A 25,489-nucleotide genomic window follows, 5' to 3' on the forward strand; every position below is an offset into this window, starting at 1 on the left:
TACAATAGACATGTCATTTAATACTGAAATATTGATCATCCTTAAAGAGCACTGTATTTATGCTGAGTCTTCTTGAATTTGACAATCTATATTTGCATTCTTTTTTCTTCTTCACTGTTTATTTCCATACAAATGTTGAGCTTTGTTTTCCTTTTTAAAATCTCTAATCCATTTTATCTGTAAAAGAATGTCTTGCCGGTGAACTTAAAAACTCCTGACAGCCACAGTCACTGCAGGGATTAGTGAAAATCCTGTTTCTACTCATAGAGACACATAGAAAGGAAGAGCAAAATGAACAAAACCAAAAAGATGGCAATATACCATGAGTATTTCTGCTACCAAAAATACAACAACCTAATGTGTTCCCAAAATTAAGTCTCTCGAAAAATCCTTAGATGGCTCTCAGAAATATAAGGTATACAAATAATTACATCTCACCTGTCATGGAGGGAGGATGGAGGCAAAAAGAAGCAGTCTAATACTACTGTCAAACCTGTGTCACAGTCTCTTAAATTTCTAGCCAACCTTCAACTACGAAAAAAGACATGAAATCTCAAAATAAAAAAAGAATTTACCTGTTCATGTGCCTGCAATGTATTGATCTAAGAACTGTGAATCCAGTTCAGAGGAGGTATTTGAAATTTATTTGGAGAACAAACCCAAAATCTAACAACAGAAAATCCAAACTGAAAATTAAAGCTTTTAATACATTGGGGGAAAAAAAAAGTTTTGGACAGAGATGACTCGTCTAACGATCTTATATTCTGCTCTTAAAGCCCTATTGAGCTAAACTGAAAGTATCCCACTAAAATATAACTCTAGATTTGTTCTAGGGTCAGGAGAAAAATACTGACCTTTATCCTGACTGATTTTGTCCTGTTTGTCATTGAACACATTTCTAGTGTTGTATCACATTTAAATTAGTAGGTTTATATTTCTGTAATGCTAAACCCAACAATAATACTAAAATATCATTACTTACTTAGGGGCAATGGTGACAGTGTTTCCTTTAGGTAATGAGAAATCATCAGCATCTCTTCCCCTAAGAATAGCGTTGTATATCAAAGGTTTTTTGCTTGGGTTTTTCAGTCGTACCTATTGCAACAACAACAACAAAATCAGTCTAATTTTAGTCAATTTTTAGAGTATAAGAGGTGTGTTCTGCATCTAAGTTTCGAAATACAAAGTAAGGATATAAAAAAATATGGAAGTGCTTCAAATAACTAGGTAGATCATTTTTCTTCCAAAGGAGTATAGATTTCCCACAGACTATGCAACTTCAATTTTTCCGAGTATTCTTTTAGCAGTGTATGCTGCACTCCTATGCCTGTTAATCTTTTATTCCTCTCTTTGATCTCAGATTTGTCAAATTTGTAGATTTTTTTCCTGTGCTTAAAAGCACAGGAAAAAACAGCAGCAGAATGAAATCCCAAGACTGAAGAGATAAAAAGAAGATGCAAGCTTTCATCTTCTGTATTTAGCAGCCAAGTGACATGAAACTTCTTAATTCTTTTTAGTAGTATATACATAATATAAACACATATATACATACAGCATTTTAACCTTGCACTACTACAAATCTAAATTCAATGGTTTCAGTACCTGTTTAATAACAGTTGCATGGAGAGCACCTGTAAATTCTATAGTGTTCTTGGGTAAATAGTCAGGGAGACCATCATACAAGTAGACACACAAAATAAGCATCATGATAGGGTTTGGATCACAGATATCAGTGGCCTAATATTGAAAACAAAAAAAAAAGAAAAAAAGAACCAGTTAAAATTTTGCCTGTATATTTCAGAGATATGAAGATGAAGAAAAGAAAAAGCTTAAGGCAATTCTTACTATACAAATATTTTCAATCTCTAATCTGTAATAACTGGATAATGCCCATAGCTAATATGAATATGAATGTAATCAGTAGACAAAATAAAACCCTGATTATTGATGACATGCTCTGGTGATAAACCTAGGTTAAAAATTAAACCCAACTTTTTTCCCCCACATTTCAGCAGAAAGAGATGTTCATTTCATTAAAATGAAGCATAACATATAAAGCAAGTAAAATTTACTGTTTGGAAAACATTATGTCTTTACTACCTCTAAAAAAAAATTATATGTAAAGTCTTTCAGCTTACTATGAACAATACCAGCCCAAATGTTCCTACGTAGAGTTTTGCAACTGTTTATGAAGACAATGTCGCCATCCAACTAACCACTTTATAGTTATTTTTATCACAGATACTAAATTGCTTTACAAAAAGTAGCAAGTATTCCTGCATCTTAAATATTTCATTTAAGAAAAGTATTTGAATGGCAGCTGCAAAACACGTCAAAGCTTCAGTCCTCAGCGATTCTGGTAAGTCACTAAAGAGAGTGGTAGAACTATTAGCCCACACAGACTGAAAAAAGGAGGAAAAAATTGACTCTTCTGGACTGTCTTTAGTGTGGCAAGAGAGATGTATAGACACATTTATCATCTTAACTATCAGAGTTAACTTTTACTTTCAAGTTAAGGTTTATTTAATGTTTTCAAGGTAAAGTTCTCTTGCCCTGTGCCCGGCCAAGCAGCACATCCTACTCCCAGCAGTTCTCCCACAGCTCCCTCTCTAACTTTCTAAGAGAGTGAGTACATCACTGAGCACTGATCTGAATTTTCCCTGTAACTCTAGTTTCTTAGATAATGTTTATCCCTGTAATTCTGAAGATTAATTTCATATACTCTTCATACATAATGCATACATACATATGGAATCATATCTCTCATCTTGCATTTGTTTGATTCCATCACTACTGTTTTTTAAGATTCAAACTTTAGGATGCATTTACTATGCAAAGTAAAAAAGCTCCTTCCCTGAAAAAACCTTTAAATCTGAAGTTTGAAAAGTATTTTGATTTTTTTCCTGCACTTATCTCAGTAGTGGCTATTGAATGTTAACAAGTTATTCCAATATAGTTGTGGTTTTACATCTCTACTGTTCGCTTTTCCTGCATTTTCATTTAAGATAGCAAAGATGACAGAGTAGATTATCTGTTGAAGTCTAACTTTTTTTGCCACCCACTTCTTTCTACTCATTTCCACTTAGATCAGAATTTATTCCCTTAGAAAGTATTATTCTATTTTATCCTGTGCCAAATTCATAAAACTGCCTTTGTGAAATTCATCTAGTACTAAAGGAACTAAATTTAAAAATAAAAGAAAAATAAAAAAATGTAATGTACTTCTTAATAACATTCATGAGAAAATTCACAGTCTATAAATAGCATATGCTTTAAAAATGTGTTAAACAACAGCAATTAATAAAGTCTAACAGATTAATGCCTTAAATTTTATCCATAACAAAGTTGCTCAAAATATAAAAAAGCCTACTCTCTTTTTAAAGCCATTCCCCTTTGTCCTATAAAAGTCCTTCTCCAGCTTTCCTGTAGTCTCCTTTAAGAACTGGAAGGTACTATAAGGTCTCACCAGAGCCTTCTCTTCTCCAGGCTGAACAACCCCAGCTCTCCCAGCCTGTCCCCATAGGGGAGCTCTGACCACCTTCATGGCCTCCTCTGGACCTGCTTGAAGAAGTCCATGTCTTTCCCATGTTGGAGGCCTCAGAGCTGGATGCAGCACTCCAGGTGCAGTCTTGGAAGCAGAGGGACAGATCCCCTCCCTGGCCCTGCTGCTTCTGATGTAGCCCAGGATGCGATTGCCCTTCTGGTCTGTGAATGGACACGGCAGGACATTGGATTTTTCATCCATCCATCCCCAAAATTCCTTCTCCACAGGGTCCCTCTCAATCTACTCATTGCCTGGCCTGTATCCATGGCCGGGATTACCCTGACTCAGATGTAGGACCTTACATTTGGCCTTGCTGAACTTCATGGGGTTCATACACAGAACCACCTCTTTAGTCTGTCAAGGTTCCCCTGTATGACACTCCTTCCCTCTAAAGTATCAGCACCACTCCTCAGCTTGCTGTCATCCACAAACTTGCTGAGTGCATTCCATTCCACTGACCGTGTCCCCAGCAAAGATATCAAATAAGACTTGTCCCAGTACAGATCCCTGAGGGACACCACTCATCGCTGGTTTCTACCCAGGCATTGAGCCATTGACTGCAACTGTTGGAGTGCAACCATCCTTATCCACCGAGTGGACCATGTGTCAAATCCATGTTTTTCCATTTTAGAGACAAGAGTGTTGAGTGGGACAGTATCAAATGCTTTGCACAATATTATCAATAAAACTGAATTCCAGCCAAATGTTCTTTATCCAGTGCATCCCCTTTTATATGCAAGCTTAGGATTCAGCCCATTACAATTCTCTTAGAGTGTTTTACTGAATACCCTAGGAAAGATATGTATGAGAAGACAATTTCTACTCTAACAAATAAAAGTGATTTTTATTTTCTCTTCTTTTTTTCTGAATTTAAGACCACATATCAATATTAAACTACTTTGTCTGGCAAACCAAGGTATTTGCATTTACATTATAGATTGGTGGATAGACAGAGTTCCATCTGTGTATTTGCATATCATACCAATTTTAGCCAAATAACTAAGAATTAAGAAAGAAATCCTTTACCTTACAGTTACTTTTTTCAAGACACTGTCATATTTATCAAGTTAATAGCTCCTTACTGAAGTGCAGGAAACTTAAGACAAAAAAATGTGTTATTCATCTTTAGGAGATGATGGCAATAAAAATACAACTAAAACATTAAGTAACAGCCAGGAAGTTACTTTTCTAAGTGCATATAATAATCTGCATATCACCTCAAGGAAAAAATATAATCTCGAAATTCAAAAAATTCTATGTTGCTGCATTTCTTTTCTCCATTTGTTGTTGAGAGCATCTTCTTTCTCTCCATTTCAAACTCAAGTCTTGGAATTACTGTCTACTTCTCTTTCTTGCTCATATGGCCATCTTATTGCCTAGTTTTACTGCTTTCTACTTCATAACAATGCTGAATCTCTCCCTTCATTTCAACAGAAAAGACACATTAATTTCCAAATTCTTATTACTCTCTGACTTTACTCACAACATCTGTTACAGCTTGTTTGAAAATATCCTCCCTTTTAGTTGGTAAATATAAATGTAAAAAATATAAAGCATTGTTGGCCCCTGTTTTAAGTCAATCTGCAACAAACCAATTTCCTCCACTGGCTATTCCCAATCACTGCATCTTCTCTCCTGATCTATCCTTGTCACATACATTCCCTCCATGTTGCTGTTGTTCACCATCCTATCTTACAATACTTTATTTTGGACTTTCAATTGGATATTCTTCCAATCAAAGCATTTTAGAACTTAAAAATATAAAATACAAATAAAAAACCACATAGAAAGACCCCACTAATACTGCAGGGTTGAATTGTCAATCATGATTAGAAAGTGTAATCAAAGAATTTCCTGCTCAAAGTACTCCATCGTAAATATTTATCTTAATTGTTAGGGGATTTTGCAGCTCAAGATTTCCAGACAGTTAAATTTCTTTATTATTACAGAATCTTCAATTTTTAGAGTCATTGGAAGTGCCATCTGTTCCAGATTTAATAGTGTCTCAGCTTGTGTTGTCACCACTATCCTCACATTAATTAATGCAAAGCTGTCCTGAGAGTTCAGAAGCAGTGACTGCCTGAGTCAAGAACTTAGCCAATGCTACTGGAACATTTTACCCTGCTAAATTTAAGAGACAATACTATCAGAAAAATCCCAGACTGGGACAGTTCAGAAGCAGGATTCATGTATTTGATTTTGCTGCTTTTATTGCTGAAGAACAAGATCATTCATCATACAGTAATCTTAGAAAAGTATATATGAATTCCAGCACATCTACGTAAAATGTACCCTTAGAATTAAAATGCAGACCTCAAAGGTCCAAGATCTGTTCCTTTTCCTAGTGTCGACTGATTACATAGCTTTGTTTAAACTCCTAGCCTCTATAGAAGTAGATTTTCCCACCTATAAAAACACCAATATCTAAAAAATATGCTGAACTAACAATAATACTTCAGTGATGTAGACATTTTAGTCTTAAAACAGGCTACATGCATAAGGAGACTCTAGTAGAATTCTGCTTACACATCTAATGTGTTTAACACCTTTTGCATATCCAGCATCCAGACTCTGCCTTTATGTGCCGAGCTGCCTGTTTTTCTTAATAAAAGCTGAGGCAAAATATGCCCTTGCTTTGAGGGTTATGCCCAGATTGTTTTTATGCTTCCTTTCAGTCACAACTCTATGAAACAGTGGAGTTTCTTGGTTTAGCCTGTCATAGCAAAGCCATTTATAACATCATTATCTGTATCAGAAGGTGAGAACAAGACAGTAGCTGATACAACTGCAAACAGCAGGATCAATTTTTCCCTGTAATCATAACAAAATCGAATGGAAAGGAGGGGGAAAAAAAAGTAAATGAGCTTTTTTTATACTACTTTGCTCACACCACAGCTCCACCTCTGATTCTTAATACTATCAAGTCCTTTGGAAAGTTTCCTCATACACTTTCAAATATTATGTCTATTCTAATGTATCTTCTGTCGTCCAGCCAGCCCAATATGCTCCATACCCATTCCAGCACAAAACAGTCCCTGACATTCACTTTTCTCATGATGGAAGCTGCGTCATTCTGCAAATTCTTAAGAGAATGATGTGACCTGAAACAAGTTTTCACTACTTTTGTTAAGCACAGGATTTTTATTGACTCAGCAAGCAAAGCAGAAAAGGAAAATAGGAGGGAATTTGATAACTTAAACAAGTAATAGTTTGGCAACTAACACACACCACCAGCACATGGAAGGTAAGATCATGGATCCCTGTGAGCACAGAAACTTGTAATGCAGCCTGGCCACTGCTATTTACAGGCCATAAGCTCTGTACTGAATTTGCAGAGCCTCCGCACTGGGATTTGACAAGCCTTCTCTGTGTCTTGCTGGCCAGCTTGTAGGGCTTTGCTTTACCTGGATTAGCTGTGACAGCAACTTTATTTTAATTTTTCAGGCCTCCGTGACTAATTGGTTTCACTTTTATCTTCGCATGGTACTACCAGAACTACCAGATATAAATAACAACTCACAGATGGACAAGAAATGGATAAAGAAATGCAGACTACAAACAGGAGAAAACTGGGTTTGGGGACAATGAAAAGAACAAAGAAATAATATCTAACACATATAAAGGTCACCATATCTAGAAAAGTTGGAACCACAGGTCAATAAAAAAGACAGATGTAAAGCATGTTTACTAAACATATAAAAATTATCCCAAGTGTATCCCTCCCAAGAAACGGACATCAGAAGCTAAGGATTAAGAGTGTTACTCTCACCACCAGTCCAAAGCTCCTGACTTCTGAGTGCATCAAACCTGGACAGAACACTCATGGGCCTTCATGATTAGATAGCTGCATGTGACACCAGACATTCATAAAACTTCTTTCACCAGCTTCTTTTTATGTTGAAGTGCACGATGCCTGTTCTTAAATATATTTTTCTAAATTGTCTTCCAGTGTCAATAATGAATTCCATTGGGGTTTTCATTGTGTGACTTATGATGCTAAAATCTGAACTGAATTAATCCTATGTTCAGCTAGTTATAGATGTGCTATTATACAAAGCAAGAAATTATGGAAATTACTTGTAATTAAGTGTACTTACATAAAGCAGTATTTTGGTTTTCCTCATTAAGTAGCACATCATGGAACAAAACTGTTTCACCAAAATCTCACCTTAATTTGATGTACAATACTACTATAAAAAAAAGTAAAAATAAAAATATCAACCTATATAAGAGCTGCTAGTATAAAATCAATTACCTTTATGTCTACATTCAGACTGACAGCATGCATAGCCTTCACAAGTATCAAACAGTTGTGCAGAAACTGTTGATAAGTTCTTGGATTAGTATACATCCTTATAAAGTGAGTAGCAATCTAGAGAAGACAGAAAAATCAAACTCTTAATCTTCCACTAAGCAAAGTAACTGATATTGTATTTTCAGTCCTTCAGTAACCCATAAAACCTAAATTTCCAACTGAAATTCAGTATTAAGAATATATTCAGTTAAAAATTAACACTGAAATAATCCCCTGTGAGTTGCTAAATGTTGTGGTTGGTTTTTTGTTTTTTGTTTTTTTTCAAAAATAGCATAGGCCAAGAGTTGCTGTTCAGGAAGCTTCGCTGTCTGACCCCCCAGGAGCCCCTCTGGGAGTCCCCTGAGCTGGGACCAAAGGCCCATGGTAGTGAGGGGTGCCCTACTTGACTCCCTATACTCCCCACACTCAGACAAGGTTTCCTTACCAGCTCAATCCCTATCCATAGCATAGGATCAGACACCTGGATCCTTAAAATATTTTAATCTTGCTGCAACAGCAGAATAACAGCTCAAGCAGTGCCTCTGAGGAGGGACCCCAAACAAAGGAAACCCTGGGCCACGCAGAGCTCAACCTGCAGCTGCACCTCGAGCTGCACTCAATGTATTCCTGAACATTGGAAAGGAAAATAAGGCCTGAACGAGCCCACTGACACTGAAGAACTGCATAAAACTTGCACAATGTTAAGAAAATTCCTTACCAAATACGGACAATAAGCTGCCACCTGTGCTGCCAGTACCAGACCATCTAGAAGATCTTGGTCAAAATTCACAATCCATCTCCTTGGTGGTACTCCACCTGATGGAGAAACAAAGCACGATTAATGAGACACTTCTCCTCAAGAGGCTTAATCTTTTTCTTCACAGATACAACTATCTGAAATCACTGAGTAGAATAAAGAATAGAAAAAGGACACATCCATTAACATGCAGAATTTCCCATATATATTTTTATTCCAGAGCCATGGCTGAAAACATGAAAAATCTCACCTAGAATACTACAACTATTTTTCATACACTCTGCTACAGCCTGTAAGAGTATTCATCACAACAGAATGGAAAGCAAGTAAGCTACACTTAACCTCATAGATTAGGAACCTAAATATGTAAACTTTTTATTTTTATAGGTCTGATATTGATAGGATTACTGAAACTCATGAAAATATGCTGGGCTCCTTTAAAGCTGCAATCTTTAAGCACACAAAAAGGAAAAGGTTATTGATTTTCTTTAATGCAATATTAAATTATTTGGGACAAATGCAATATAAATGAAACATAAGAGTTAATTCCTGCAGCATAGATCACCACTTCTACAACTGTGTTCTAAAGGCCAGTGCCTCACAAGGTTAGATTTTTTTTTAATATGCTTATTAAAATAAAACTGACTATTAAGAAAATAAGTATAGTTTATTTATAATTTCTTATTTGGAGCATCCATATTTTAAATATTTAACACAGCATTTAAAAAACACTTTGTTGTTAAGAATCATAATAAATCATAGAAAGAAAACAGTTACTTGAAAACTCGCAACCTGAAGCATAAAAAGTTGGAGCACACATACCACTAACTAAGTACTTTAAATCAGTCTATGCCCAAATACCAGTACTTTCCTCTCTAGAGAATATGCTGGGTTTGAAGAATGAACACATAGAAGCTGATCCTTTTTAAGGAGAACAATCTGATCACAAATTCTCAAGTACTGACTCATGTCTTCTCTGTTGTACTATTTGCAGTTTCTTCCAACTTCTATTTCAAAGACACCTATTACTCAGGTTTTCGTGTTTCCATTACTGTCTCAGGTCCAAGCTCCCAAATTCAGGAAATATTTTGGACTTCAGCCACCAGCAAGGTTTTCAGATAGACTGGGATCATGCTTTCTCATATAGGACCAATTATATAGGTTCCATTTCACTATTACACTTTAAAAAAAAAAAAAATAGTTCAGCCTACAACAAAGTCCTGTACCATATTCTGAGCAAAATCTCTCTGTCATTGCTCAATGAAAGAATAGACATTATTGACTACAGATGACTCAGTGTCTGAAAAACTTAAAATATCTATCACTTCCCATCAACTAATTGCAGATACTTCAGCATATTCATATAGCTCTAGCAAGAAGAAACAGGAACAGACGCTGCACAAGCTTAGCAACAGAGGTATGTAAACTCATCTGATTTTAGTCTGCCATTTATTATTATTATTATTATTATTATTATTGAGATGTTTAGGCTTGGTCCAAAATCCCTTATTTTTTTCTATTCATGCTGTGAGCCAATTTAAATATTATTCTGGATATTTATTAAATGTGTGCTCAGTAAAAAAAAAAAAAAAAAAAAAAATCTTTCAAAGAATATTTGAATTAATATTCCATTTTCTGTAAGTTTTCAAATCAAAATTCCAACATGCATTAAAATTCCATGGTGTCAAAATTTTTATTTTTCTTATTGTTAAACTGAAACAACATTTTTTTCAAGCTGAAAACTGAAAGTTTAAGGATCCTTGATAATTCCAGATTGAAAGGCACAAAAAGTCTAACAGAATATGGAGCATCACTACATTACCTGTATCAGGAACAGATTATAGTAAATATGGGTCTCTACAACTAAATTGGAACAGTACTAATTTTAACTAAATTCAGACCTCTATTTTAGAAATATCTACAGTAGGAGACATTAATTTCATCCCATCTCTTTGGTAATCTGCTTGCACTTATTTCTAAAGTATTTGATGCAGTCACTGCAAAAAAAAAAAAAACTTTAAAAGTAGCAAAATACATTTTTAAAAGCTTACTTTGTTCCTAAAAAGTCAGTCTTTCTAATTAAATCCATCATTTTATAGATCATAGTTGGTACCTATCAAAAATCAATAAACTGTCTTCTTTTTTTTATTAATAGAATTCAGACTCTCAGCACACAATATCAGTATTTTTAATAAATCACCATCTCCACATTTTTATTTTTAACTTTCTAAAATTCACTACTTCTACTTTATTAAGTCCAATATTGAATTTTTCTTCTGGTTAGTCACCCAGATTGATTTGCCCAGCCTGGTTATGGAAATCACTAAACCATATGCCTTGAACAAAAAAAAAAACTTTACTGTTTATTCTACTTTAAATTTTACTTTAAATTTGCTGCCTTTGGTCTTCTGGTGGGAATATTAAAAGAGTACACTTAAGCAATACCAGTTGTCCCAAGTATCACAGAATCACAGAAGGGTTTGGGTTGGAAAGGACCTTAAAGACCATCTGGTTCCAACCCCCCTGCACGGGCAGGGACACTGCACACAGTCCCTGTGGAGTTTCCTGTGTCTTCAAATCCTTTCTTTCATGTTGGTGCAAAGTGAGTGTGGGTAAAAAAGCTGCCTTAAAAAGAAAGCTTCTTCAATTTTTAGTCTGAATCACTCAATCCAGTTTGAAATGCAGCCACGTAAATGTGCCAGAGGAAATGAAACATGGTGGCACTGTTGTTCAAAAAGCATTTATTGAACTTTACAGTCTATGTAAGTTGGAGTATAAAGAAAAAATCCCATGAGGTGCAATATTTTCCCATTTTAACTAATTAAATACTTCTATAAGCATTTTTGTTGTTTTTCAGTTAATCCTTCTGCTATCAATCAACCTACTTATCTCAAATGCTTCTGAATAAATTAGTCAGAAAACATAATGTATTTTTCCTAATTACACCAAATCTAGCAGAACATCTGCCAGCTAACCACTCTACAGTAATTAAGTTTTTAAAATATAATTAGTCAATTTCTGTAGAAATAAACAATGGAAATCGGAAGTATTACTCAGGATACCTCATTTCCCCCTGGGCATGTAAATAAATTGAATTTCATTTATATTGGGACTTCTTGAAAAAATGAAATTACTAGTGGATCTTAAAGATTCTTGGCCAATGTCATGATGAAAACCTGACTGATGGGTGTTGTAGGCCCAAAATAGATTAAAACACAAACACTAACAGGTAACAGATAACTGTATGGTTGGGGAACAGGAGAGGAAATTGTTCAAAATTTAACTTCTGAATTCTGAGACACATTCCTGCTACTTGCTAGCTGCCTCCCATTGTGACTGGTTGCAAATTTTGATAACACCAAGACTAAAATGCCATGTTCTGAATTCTCCCATTAACGAAGGAGTGAGACAGAAGCCCCATTTAGGTTGATCACGAACTGTGCTCTGTTCATAAACTATTTAGATCTGGTAACTTGGAGTCAAGAAAAGAAAGAGGCCAAAAAGAAGCATTTCCTAAAAGAATCAGTGGTCTTGAAGAAACAACAGGGGACTGGAAAGAAGGTGAAGATGCTCATAATTGAAGGAAAGATCTTGGAAGTGGGAAAGATCCTGAAGATCAGAAAGACTCAGAGAGATGCACTGAGACAAACGCCACTGGATGTGGAGAGTGACATCAGATTGGTGTCAGTGAGCAGCAGCACAGCATGAACTGACAATGAATTTTCCCTGATGTTCTCAGATCAGTATTGGCCTCTCTGGGACAGAGAGAATTTGGGACCTTGTGAACACAGTGCTGTCAAAGCAACAGAGTGTGTGGAACTACCAAAGAGGGTGAGCTGGTTCTATGATAAACCCCAGTATCCCAACCCAATGACCCATGTTTTGTTCTCTGTCACACCATGACAATAGGTGAAAATACTTCATAAAAAACAATAACCAAGCAGGCTTAACTTGGAGTGAATATGCAATCACTTATGAGTGCAACATTTATTATGGTTATGGAAACCTAAAAATATACTGCAAGGGGCCTTGAGGTAAGTGATCTAAAATGAGAGTAGTTTTGTTTCAGTTGTTGATCCCACTCAGAGCTGAATGAAGTAACATTCACAGTCAATTCAGTGATTTTGGACTAACTTAATTTCAGAGTGTATTTAACAGGAAATATTTTTTTTTAACTTGTAATGGTACCATGTTGCATACATGTAGTAAACAAGCATAACAGCATTGTCCTCATCTTTCTTGTGACAGGTTAAACCAACTTTTGAAGACACACTGTTTTCATTGTTCATGTTATAAAGAAAGAAAGAATAAACAAACTTATTTCCATGTTGAAGCAGCAATGTTTTGCCATGGCAGTCTAATTAGTCACCTCCTCTTTTTTTTCTTTAATTCATTTATTTTAAAAGGCCAGATCCATCTAGTTTTTTTTTAAAAATGTGACCTTTAAAAAGTCCCTGCAACACATTTTACATCAATTACTTAATACATAGTGTCACTCCTAATTCATCCTGAATGTAGAAAAATCAGATTTGTCAAAACCAAAATTTATGTGGGAATGAAAAGATCAAACTATCATTGCAGTCATTCCTTGGATTGAATTTGGTCTTATCTTGCTGAACCAATAGCAAGGCTACAGCATTTTGCAATGCCTTTTTTTTTTCCCATAATCTCTTTATTTTTCACAAAAACAAAAGAAATGTTTTTACATTTGTATGATTAGATTTGAAGCCTCAAGATTTTATTGTAGGATATGAAAACTATTGCCCAAATGGGGATAATCCAGGGAATACCTAGAACAATTTACACAAAAATTACAAACCACCTATTTGCTGGCAGAATAGCTAGCAAGTCACCATAAACTCCTCTAGGTAAAATTTGGTCTGCTTATTTGACATGTAGATGATACAATGGATCAAGGAAAAATACTATATATTTTAACTTCATTAAGATTTCTATTCTATTCTCTGACATAAAGAAGCAATGAAATGTAGTCTAGGAAAAAGGTACTGTCAGGTGGAGCATAAACTTCACTGAAAAACAGTAACCCTTTCAGCTGTCCACAAATAAAGTCCTAGGTTGCATACTCCCCAATATTTTCACATGCAATTTGGAAAACTGCATAAAATTACCTTACTCCAAACTGGAGATAATATCAAGCAGGTTAAAGAATTGTCTTTGGGAAGAAAAACTGGTTGCAAGTACTCATGAGGGAAGGACTATAATTTAAGATCTTGAACAATTGGAGTAATGATTTGAAACAAGTGAGATGAAATCCAATAATGATGCTTGCAGCATACTACACTTAATTAAGAATAATTCATTACACAAATACTAGATGGAAAATTGGATAGAGGGAAGTTCTGAAGAAAAGAATCTGGAGAAAACAGCAAATCTGCTACATTACAGAAAAAGCAAATACTTTGCTAAGATGTATAAACAGGAGAGTTGTATCCCAGGCATGCAGACTAATCCTTTCCCTTCTGTTGAGTTCTAGTAAAGTCTCACCTGGAATCAAACCCAGTAATGGGCACCAAACTCCAAGAAAGAAAGGGACAGATTACTTAAGAGAGTTTACCAGAGAAAAACTGAGCTGAGTAGACAGGAAGACTGAAAGAATGGAAATGGTCTACCAAGGAAGGACAGAGGGAGAAACTGAAGCAGAAAATATCAATCTGCAAATTTGTATAAAGTTACTAGAAAAGCAAAGTAGATTCATTGCACATCGTATTTTAGAAGAGAAAGGGTGGACTTAAGCACTAGTAAAGAAAATTTTGGGTTGTGTTAGACAAGAGGAAACTCTTTCAAATAGAAATGAGTGGGAACTTTTGGCAGATATCACCTAAAGTGGACCATGGAATCTCCTTTTTCAGAGGTTTTGTTTTTTTTAACAGCCTAGCCAAACACCCATCCAGTAGGCTAGAGGTACATTCAGTTTAGTCTTTGTACATGAGAATAAAGCAGATTATTAATTTTCTCATTCTTCATTTCCTAGCTTCTGGGATTTACTGTTGGGTTTTTTCACTTTTATTAACTGATCCATCAGGATGCTTACTAAAGTAGTAAACTAAGTGGGTAAAAAAGCATCTCTTTGAAGAGTGATGGCAGTGTTAGTATTCAAAGAAAGACCCCAAAAAATTACTAATTGGAGCAAGAGTTCCCAGCAATCTCTGAAGTCACTGTTCCCAATGGTTATCCAGTCACACATTTCACTGTTTCAAAGCAGTTAACACATCCCACTGCTAACAACGAAAATTAAATATTTAAAACTGTTGCCCCCTCTTCTGAAAACCAGGAAGAAATGATATCCAATCTCATTCTAAATACATAGAGGGAAATATTCTTTAGCATCAGTCCCACAGAAAAAAAAAAAAAAATTTGGCAAGCCAAAATCACAAAATCATGATCTTTCTGACAGAACACTGTTCAGCCCTCTCCAAAAAGCCACTACACTTAAACAACTTCACCACAAACACCACATTATTATTCTTCTAGAAGAAAAAAATGACCACATAAAATTACTCTAAGTCTTAAAAGAAAAATTCCATTAGGAAAGGAAAAGAAGTTGTAATGCAAAAGTATGATGTATTGGTATTAATGCAAAAGTATGATGTATTGGTATTAACTGGATAAGCAGAAGTATGATGTATTGGTATTATCTGGATAAGAAGACCAGCAGAAAAAAAAAATGGTCTTATACCAAGTTTTAAAACTCTTAAAGGATCAGATTTAGTTCAATCTACTAAATTTAAGACCTATTTTCTGTAAAAAAGTAAGAATAGCAATAAATCTTTAAATAAAGTACTGTATTTCTTGTGAAGCTGTTCTGCTGTTTTCACAAGCAATAAAAAAGTTAAATTCTTGCTATCAGTTTCAAAATCAACTGATATATGTCTAAGGAGGCACAAGAAATGCCAATGATAAATCTTCTGTTACATAGCCACAAGGAATTTTTTCAAATGCTGAGTTACTGAAAAAGAGAGGAAAAAATATATAGAGTCAGGCTAACATTCCACAGAAGTTTTCAAACAACCCAAATATATTCACATAAAAACCTTGAAGCTGATGGCCTTTAATGATTAAAGTATGAAATGGGGTTTTATAAGACATTGATAAATTAGAATGAGTTACTAACAACTGAATGGTGATATGACAGCAGTCTATATAAGTAGGCATGACACAGAATAGGAACTAGACATTGCCAACAAATTTGCATATTCCACTGAGTGATTTAACAAGAAAGAACTAAATTACAGAATTAAGCAGCAAGCTCAAAATAGAATATTTTACACACAAGAGAGATATTAAATCTACTTACTGCTTCAGAATAGTGTGATACTAGAAGTCTGCACAGGTTGAAAATACAAATTAAAGAAATTCACAGAGTCAAAATCTAGTACTGCCCAAAGAAGTATCACCTCCATCTGAAATACTCTTGAATTTCAAATCAGGAAGGCTGAGAATACATATAAAGTATTTCTGTACATTTGCACTTGTTACTCATCTCTAAGTAACTTCTATTGGAGGCAGAATATTGAGTTAGACAAACCTTTAAATTATCACAGTATGTTCTTTCAAATATAAACTACTCCAGTAATAATGGTTTATAATATTATATAACAAATCCTTGCTCTGGAAACTGAAAATCTCTGGAGGTGGAACAAATCTATAGCTATAATAACATCCATAGTCCTGCCCCAATAGCTTAAATCTGGTACTGAATAATGCAGACATTTACAGATGAAATATGTATCAATAATCTTTCCTGTAAGTGCTAACATTAGAACCAGTGCAAGGTTTTAAATGATGGTACTGAAGTATACAATCCAGAGCAGGAGAAAGTAAGGAGGAAATATGTCTTCTTTTTTTTTAAGGCTATTATTTATTATTTAAAATTTCTTGAAAATTAACAAAGTTAATGTATCCACCTTCAGAACATGGAATGTGTGGTTACATTTTTCTTAACATGGAAAACAAGAAATCTTTTATTAGAGACAAAAGGCAAATTACAGTTTTTACTTCAGGCAGGATGCTACAACTTTTACTCATCAAAACTGATGATTATTCTTCCAAGAACTCCTGAAATATCAAGGACAGATTGATTTAATACCACTATCAATTCATAATAAGTCTAAGCAGAAAAGTTCAAGAAGCACCACATGGGGCAATGACAGAAAAACAGAGACACTGAGGATATGTCTCATTTATTCCCATCTGTTGCAGAACGTTTTTACCCTGAGGCATGATCATTTATCTTCCTGCTCCTAAAAAATTTCTCCAATAGTCTTTTACTCTCTATGCAGTTTTGTTTTATTTTCATTGATTCTTATCCCAAACAATATCTTACACTGAGAAATTTCTTAGGTTTTTATGCATCACATAAGAACAGTGCTACCTTATATCATTCTGCTGCTTTTCAACAGAAAGTTTCCATTTCTAAAGAGAACTAGTTTTAAAATCACTGAATGGTACTGAAAGCCTCTAGATTCAAATGTCACCTTCAACACTACGCTTTTTTAATCGCATTTATGAATCTTGGGAGGTCCCTTTCCCTTAAGGCTGTGATGTCATATCGTGGCATTTCAATCATGGACCACTTTGATTTAAAATGCAGTAAATCAGAGTGATTCATTACAGCAGACCTGGTTCTCATACTGGCATCACAATGAATATTACAGTGCCTGCATCACTATCGTTTGTAAAAAAAAAAAGTTAAATCCTGCTCTCAGCACATTTCATTGTGTGATACTTGCAATGAATCAACAGAATCTTTCTCAAACCTCATAGTCTGAAAAGTTTTCTCCTCACAAAACATCTGAGGTCGTATTACTAAATCCCCAGCTACACCAGATTTAACCTACATATTTGGCATGCATTGCAGAAGTAAATAGCATTAATTACACAAATAATCAGAATGCTTATTTATCCCAATTAGCAAACACTGCAAAGCACCTTGCTTAGCTGAAAGCAGAAGACCTGTGGGTATCTCATAGTATATTGCAATTGAGGAAAAAATTTCTTCCTAAGCCGTTGTCTGATTATTTACACTTAGATCATTCAGGTTTTTGAGGGTCAGCATACAAGTATATACTTATATACAGCTTTATAAATAAGCATACATGTACACACACACACATATATAATGTATGCATATATGTACATACAAACAAATACACAAATATATGGAGGCCTAAGAGTTTAGGTTTCACTTTTTTTTTTTTTTAAGATCTTTTTAACAGGTTTTCAAATATGAACACATGGAGTGTTTTCAGTATAGGACTCCAAGGACTATCCTTCCTCACACTTTTATTTCCCCGAAGCATCATAATGCCAGACAGTATAAATTGTACAAAATGGCTTTTTTCTACTACTCCAAAAATATAAGAAGTTAAATGAAACATGGAGTTTTGATTATTTCTCAATGGGGTGTGAACTTTAAACTCAGAAAATAATTATCTTTCCCTTTTTTATTAAATAAAATCCTGATATGATCCTGCGGGTTTTTCAGCTATAGGGTACAAATTATGATTCAATTCTTAAACATGGAGTATTCAAGCCAACAAAGAAAAGTAAACAAGACTGAAAAGCTTACTTATTGGACTTCATATTTACTTATTACGTTTCATTCTTATGTTCTACTGTGGAAATCATGAAATATAACACAGAAAAATGGTTTAAAACTTTGTTAATTTATATTTCAGGAAATATTTTGCAGGATTTACCACTGAAGAACAATGTTCTCTTGTGATATTTTGTTGGAACTCGGACTTTTGATAATCATGATAGTAGTTCATTAGGTAATCACTTCTCCTTATTTAATTCAGCTTTTTATTACTTGTGTAAAAAGCAAGATTCATTAGGTTATAAAAGCCTGTTTTGTACTGATTTTATCTCAAAAAATCTTAAATGAGATTACATGAGATTCTTCCCTTCTACTCCTCACAGATAAAAAGTATTTTTTAGCTCTTGTTTCTCAGCTGTGTCTAAAAACTATCAAATTCAGAAGCAAGAATCAATGGACTCCATAAATACCCTTTCTAAAACCTGGGGAAAGAAGGTAGAGAGAACAAAGGACAGAGGAAGACAAATTCATGAAAACCCAGGAAAAAAGAAGTGTACTTCTTAATTGCTATGCTAGAAACAACCTTAAATAAAAGTTCTACAGAATGTGTTTTAAAACAAGAATTCTACTTAATTCTCATACAGTTTTGTGAAGACATGTAATCTTACTAAAATATTTCCTTCCTCAACCTTTTACCTGCAGGTATCATACTGAATTGATATCAAAATCTGAAAAAAAAAAAAAATTAAAAACCACTGGCAGTGAAGTGAATAAATTGCATCAAAACCAAAACCTTCCTAATTGAAAGTAAGAATCTTGAGAGACGCCACTATGCTTAACATTGTCAGGCACACCTACTCTGGAGACAGCTTTTGCATCAGATGTAGGTTGACTGTTCAGGTATTGTTCAATTTACTGGCTGTCATATTCTCTAACAATTTTATATTAAACATAGAATTATCTATTCTTTTCAAAATCTTCCTGGGATACATTCAATGAAAATCCCTTATTTCCCAAAGCATAATTTAACTTCTTCACAATGGTAAGAGTCATAATTAATAAGGAAGAGACATACAGTTTCTCAGGTGGCCACTTAATTCACTCATCTGCAAAAGTTCCTCCTATTTAGGGAGTACAGGATTTGAATTACAGCATTCCAACACTCTAGCAACTTTTTAAGAGTTTTTCCTGACTCTTACTTTCTCATGCTATTAGCAGTTAGTCTTTCAGAGAGAAATGTTGAAAAGAAATGTGAAGATAAGGAACAGTAGAAGGTAACCTGAAAATTTATTACACTCAAATAATTAATGCCTCCTCTGCTATCATTATTATTGCCCATATAATGCCTTAAGTGGGCACTGAATCTTATATTTCATGTATAATTAAAGTCTCAGCACAATAGGCATAGTTGCATTTTGCAGTTTTATGGCATTTGGACTCAAGTTTCAACACTCCTTTCCAGTTTGTGGTCAATAAGACATATTACAAGCCTGCCCCTACAAAACATATGCCAAGATGCTTTTAAAATGTAATTATTTTTCAGCAGCAGCAAGGAGAGAAGATGTGGAGATAGTAAACTCCTTGCTAATGTTCTCTCTAAGCTATTCAGATCTTAATTCTTGCAAGAGAACAGTTCTGATGAATGACATAATTATCTTCAACTTTAGAATGAAGTAGCTTAGGCTTGTCTCACTGTCACATTTCACTTTAAGTAGTCTAGGTATCAAAGGAAAGACAGAGAAATGTGGTCTGGATAGATCTTTATTTAGTGGGAATTGATCACCCAACAGACTGGTCTGAGTTGAAAGTAGATCCATGGTCAAACATATTGCTAGTCAGGGCTAAGTATTCAAAGCAGAGTCTCTGGATGATAATACTGCAGGCCCATAAGTGTTAAGAGAAAGTGTTAATTGCTCTCTGATCTGCACTGCAGTAAGAACTGAAAAAAAACCCCAACTAATTCTTCTCTTAAAATTAGTGATATTAAGCAAACAATAACAACAAAAATACAAAACTGAGGATATTTGGGATTTTCAGCTAGGTTGTATGAACACTTACTCTACTCTGACTGACATTTTTCCTTCTGAGACTTTTAACTTCCTCTGAAAAAGCCTGTTTAAATACTGAAAGCTAATGTAATTTAAAAATGTCACAATATCTGAGTATAAATCTGATGATTAACCTTATCATAAAACTTAAAGGACCAATAGTATATCAGAACATTAAATCTGCTAAGATATATAAACTCTTCTCCAGTGTATGAGCTTAAACAACAAGTACAGACTAATGACTCATGAGGGACCGTACTGGTCACCAAACCTCAGCCAGACTTTGTGCCACTCACTGACCACAGCCCTTCAAGCCCAGCAGTTCAGCCTAATTTCATTCCAACTCACTGGTCTCTTAACTAGCCTGCACTTCCTCAGCTTTTTTATGAGAATGTTAAAGCCACACCAAAGTTGAGATGAAAACATCCACTGCTTTCCACCTCTCCACTGAGCTGGTCATGTCATCGTGAAAGGTAATATGGTTAATCAAGTATGATTTTTAAATTAAATTGCCTTTGTAATTCATGGTGAAGACTCACAAGAAGATTTTTATACTTCATATGTTTGGCAATGTTTCCAAAGATTATTTACTCCATCCCAAGAAACAAGATGAGGTCAACTGGCCTGTAGTTTCCCAGATTCTCCTTCTTTCAGATAGGAAACACATTTCTTCCAAACATCTCCCACACTTTCTCCCCTGATTGTCCTGACCTTTCCAAGGTTACTAAGAATGGCCCCACAGTGACATTGGTCAGCTACCTCAGCACTTTTTGGTGCATCCTATTGGGTCCCTCGGACTTGTGTTTGTCCAGTTTGTTTAAGTGTTCATTAATCTGATCCTACTCCACCAAGGCTAAGTCTTCCTTGATCCAGATTTTCCCATTCACCCAGGGGGCCTGGAACTGCTCAGTGACAGCCTTGCCAGTAAAGACCAAGGTAAGGAAGAAGGCATTGAGCACCTCAAGCCTTTTCTGTGCCCTTTGCCATCAGATTCTCTGCCCCATTTAGCCGAAAGAACAGCACAGCAGCAGACACCAATTCATTCTGAGGCAGTAAAAGCAAAGCAAGTAAAAGGAAAGTGAAGGTTAAAATAAAGGATTCAGAGACATATTGAGGCAAGTCATCTGTGGAACAGAACAACATAAGATCACACAGCTAAGAAACTTTGGTAATGCAAAGGCATAACAGTCATTCTACGACTTCACAATTTTTCAGAATTTTCTCTTCTTTTTTTTTGGTTATTAGATTTTTAGCAACGCTCATTTATGCAGTTTTGTGAGAGAAAGGGAAACAGAAGCAAAATAAAAGGGCATGCTTATGTGCATACACCAAGCTGTTTCTGTGTGCCCTACAGCAAAGAAAATACAGAACTCACGAACCAAAAAACCTATAAAGAAGTTGATATAGCAAGGCATTATCTCTAATTTCCCACATAGGGAAATATATACAGTCTCCTCCTTCTCATTCCAATCTTGCGCTTCTCTGAAAGCAGTGAAGTATAATTAAGTGAAATTGTAAGAGAGAACTGTAATGCAGATAAATGTCCCCTGGCAGTAACCACAAAATTCATTTTCACCTGTGACCTAGAGTCAAAGCTACAACCACATCTGCACAAATGAATACATCAACCCGCTGAGTTATCTGTACTATCAGAATGATTTAGCAGAAGTTATTATTATTTTCTGAGAACCACAATATTGTAATTAAATTGTTCTCTTTGGGTGCCAATTTTCAGATGCCTTTAGAACTAAGTAATTGCAAAAAAACTCCTACTTTACAATTGCTGACAATCATATGATGACATTAAAAATAGATAACTCATTTTAATATTGTAATTTGTTACATAATTACATACTCTAAACAACACTCTAAATAATTCACTCCTTAAAATGCATTATTTGTACATAGTCCACTTGGACATTTGGAGCTTTTTGGTCCAGTAGCATCCACTAGATCTGGACTTAGGGTTTAGGTTCACTCCTCTCATCTTTAGGGATTATGACTCAAAATTTTAATGCTAAATAAGATGCTTTTTGACATTTACATTCTTCCCCATAAGTTCCCACAGACCTGAACAAGGCCAGCCATGCCTCAACATCTGTGTTACTGGAGCCCACAATAAAGAGAGGAGACAGTGGGGATGAGGAATACATCCATGCAGCATTTATGAGGAGCCACAACACTGGCCAGATACAGCCATTCCTCTGCAAGTTGTCACCTATACACACAGGACTCAGATAACACCCAGCAGAGCAGAGTGCTTGCAACTGTGAGACAGCTCCAGTAAAGCAGCTCTAGACACAGAAAATAAAAAATAATGCATTGCAAATATACCTACCTACTGTAGGGCATGTTACTTTAGCTATCCCTGAGGTAATCATAAGACCAGAACCAAACTAGGAGTTGACAGCTAGAAATCCATTGCTATTGGATGCAGGAGTATAGACTGACCTTTCAACCTTGTCAGCAGAATTATTCAACACATTTGAGAATATCCACTTTAATTTGCTTCTTTACAGTAAAATGAGAGAAGCAAAGGGATATTCAAAGCATATGCAAGGTAGAGAATATGCCCAAGTGAGACTTCTGGAAGATGATATGCAAAGAGATTATCCATAATTCAGACAGGTCAGGAATCACTCAAGGCAAAAATGACACTTAACAACCTTTTCCATACGTGGCTTATGAGCCATTCTGGAGGCCTTCCCTGCTCAGCATCAGACTGGTCTTTCTAGGGGTTCACTACCCATTCAAAGTAATGCTGAAAAAGGCAATGAAGTTACAGTCAAGAAGCAAAAGGGGAAAATCATACAAGGAAATGGAAGTAATAATTACTAGTGGTTGAAGAGTTTTATCAGATTTGAATATCAGAACTGCCCAGATCAGTCTTAAATGGAAAAGGTCATTTTATCTAACCTTATTCAAGCAATCATGAGATTCAACCTGCTCTTGCAAGTAGGGCAAGATTTTTAATCTGAAACCTTAGTCTCTATTACCTTGTTAAATGTCACTGGAATGAAGGACACACAAAAATTATTCTAAAGATTCTGAAAAGCTACCCATCAAACGCACCACTATAAGCACAAATACTAACAACTGTGTGTGACTATGAACAGGAAAATGAAGATAAAGTAATTACTGTTAGCATTTCTTGACATTATTAATGGAAAGAAGAAAGTGAAGAGGTTCACAACACTTCACCCCTGGTATGCCTAGTTAAAAACTGTAAGATCACAAAGACCACAGAAGGTCTATCATAAAGAGTGCTGATCAAAAGATGCTGATCTTGGAACACAGAAACACAAGGAAAAGAAATACATATGGGCAGGCAATGACCTTTCCCCCAAAACATACTGTCAATGATAAATTGTCATATATCTCTATGAATAACAACTGTAAAAGTCTACAAAAAGAGTGTTAGAAGGAAGAACACAGTGAAAGAATTCTCACCTTTTTGACAATCTTTCCACACAATTTTTCGATTCTTCTCGTAATTGTTATTCAACCAGGTGAGGATTTTTCGTTCATATGAAGAATATATATTACTGGATAAAGGTTCTCGTTTTATTCTTGGCATGTTCTGAACGGTTTCCAAGCTGGATGGGTCAGTTTTGTCATGGGAAGAAATACGTCGAAGAACAAACACCTGAAATAATAAAGTGTTTTAAAGCATGAATTGTAAACAGGGTTTCAAGTTGAAGGATTAAAAATAAGCATCAAATTCAAACAACAAAAGCTTTTCTAATATAGAAAAGCTTAAAGAGATTACACATTAGCATCCACACAACCATTACACAACACTAAGGTGCTGAAAGATCTCCAGGGCAAGATGTATGAGAAGCAGCTGAGATCACTTGGTTTGTTCAGCTCAGAATAGGCTGAAGAGTGATCTCATCACAGTCTACACGTTCCTCAAGGTGGGCAGCAGAGGAAAAGGGGCTGATCTCCTCTCTCTGGTGATCAGTGACAGGACACAAGAAAAGGGAATGAAGCTGCACGTTCAGTTTGGGTATCAGGAAAAGGTTCTGCACCCAGTGGGTCGTCGGTCACTAGAACAGGCTCCCCAGGGAAGTGGCTATAGCACCAAGTCTGTCCAATTCGACAAAATACAGACTGTACTCATGTAACATTTCCTAGCTGGAGACATGCCAACAAACTGTTAAAGTATTAGAACTAAGAAAATGAAACTGTTCTCACTCTTTGTTTTTCCTTCTCTGATAGAGAGAAATAAAGTACTTAAAACTATTTTGTTTTACAGATCTGTTAGGAAAAAAAAAATCAGCCTGGAATATACCACAGGTCTTTTTCAAAACAAAGTTTTTGGTCATCAGTTCCTCGAAGTTTTGTAGTAAATATATCTGCAGCCTACCTTGTATATCTGCAGTAGCACATCTGTCCAAGCTCGTTTGCTCATTGTCTCAAATGTGCTGTCCTCCAGGACGAATATATTCTTGTCACTAAATCTGTCTGAGGTTTTCACTTCTCCCATATTCAACTCAGCCTTCAGATAAAGGGATGGGATTTATTTTCCATGTTCATTTCAGCAATTTGGATGAAAATTCACAAGAGGACAAAAATGCATCAATGGCATAAATGACTGGTAACATCTACTATAGTGCAATAGTGACCAACAGTACAACCATTTACAGTTTGCCACTATCTAAGGAATAAGAACTACAATACAGAATTGACAGGAGTTGAAAGCAGCAATCAGGAAATAGGGGCAACACACAAGATAGAAAAAAGAAAAATGAAAAAAAAAGAAAAAAGGGGGAAAAAAAAGAAACTATTTACCTTCAGTACAGTTTTTCCTTCTTTCACTTTAATCCATATCTTGTAATCTTCAGGTTCAAGTAGAAATTCTGGCATAACATGAGGGAGATATGCCCCCAGGCTTCTGAAATTGTAAAGCAGGAAAAGTTAAGAGGTAGAAAGAATCATTTTCAAGAGGTCATCGTTTTTAAGAGAAATCCAAGTTTTTCAACTTGTTCAACTGTGTGTAAGCTCTTCCATGTTCCATCTGAATTTACACAGCTTCTACTTGTGAAGCTCATGTTCAATTCCTCTGCCTACAACTACATGCTAAAAGAATATTCAACACTGGACAGACTGCCTTCTTTATGAGAATTGCTCCTCCATAAGGGATTTATTGCAAGACAAAGCATCAAAACAAATAATACCCATTTCCATGTGAAAGCCAAAGGACCACTGTTGCACATAAGATTAGTAGAATTAAAACTTACTGATGCTTTTATCTGTCTGCAGACATATACATATATATATATAT

General features: G+C 35.3%; 1 protein-coding gene across 1 annotated transcript in view; it reads right to left on the reverse strand.

The window, feature by feature from the left end:
• CFAP47 (cilia and flagella associated protein 47) overlaps positions 1 to 25,489 on the reverse strand; it is a 271,615-nt gene that overhangs the window by 186,254 nt on the left and 59,872 nt on the right. Inside the window, 7 exon segments of the mRNA XM_050332181.1 lie at positions 983 to 1,095; positions 1,603 to 1,737; positions 7,800 to 7,916; positions 8,557 to 8,654; positions 23,653 to 23,848; positions 24,572 to 24,703; positions 24,997 to 25,099. Coding sequence (XP_050188138.1) covers positions 983 to 1,095; positions 1,603 to 1,737; positions 7,800 to 7,916; positions 8,557 to 8,654; positions 23,653 to 23,848; positions 24,572 to 24,703; positions 24,997 to 25,099 — 894 coding nt within the window.

This window comes from Myiozetetes cayanensis, unplaced genomic scaffold (assembly GCF_022539395.1).
Source record: "Myiozetetes cayanensis isolate MyiCay16 unplaced genomic scaffold, myiCay2020 scf5-8, whole genome shotgun sequence".
NCBI classification, from domain to species: domain Eukaryota; kingdom Metazoa; phylum Chordata; class Aves; order Passeriformes; family Tyrannidae; genus Myiozetetes; species Myiozetetes cayanensis.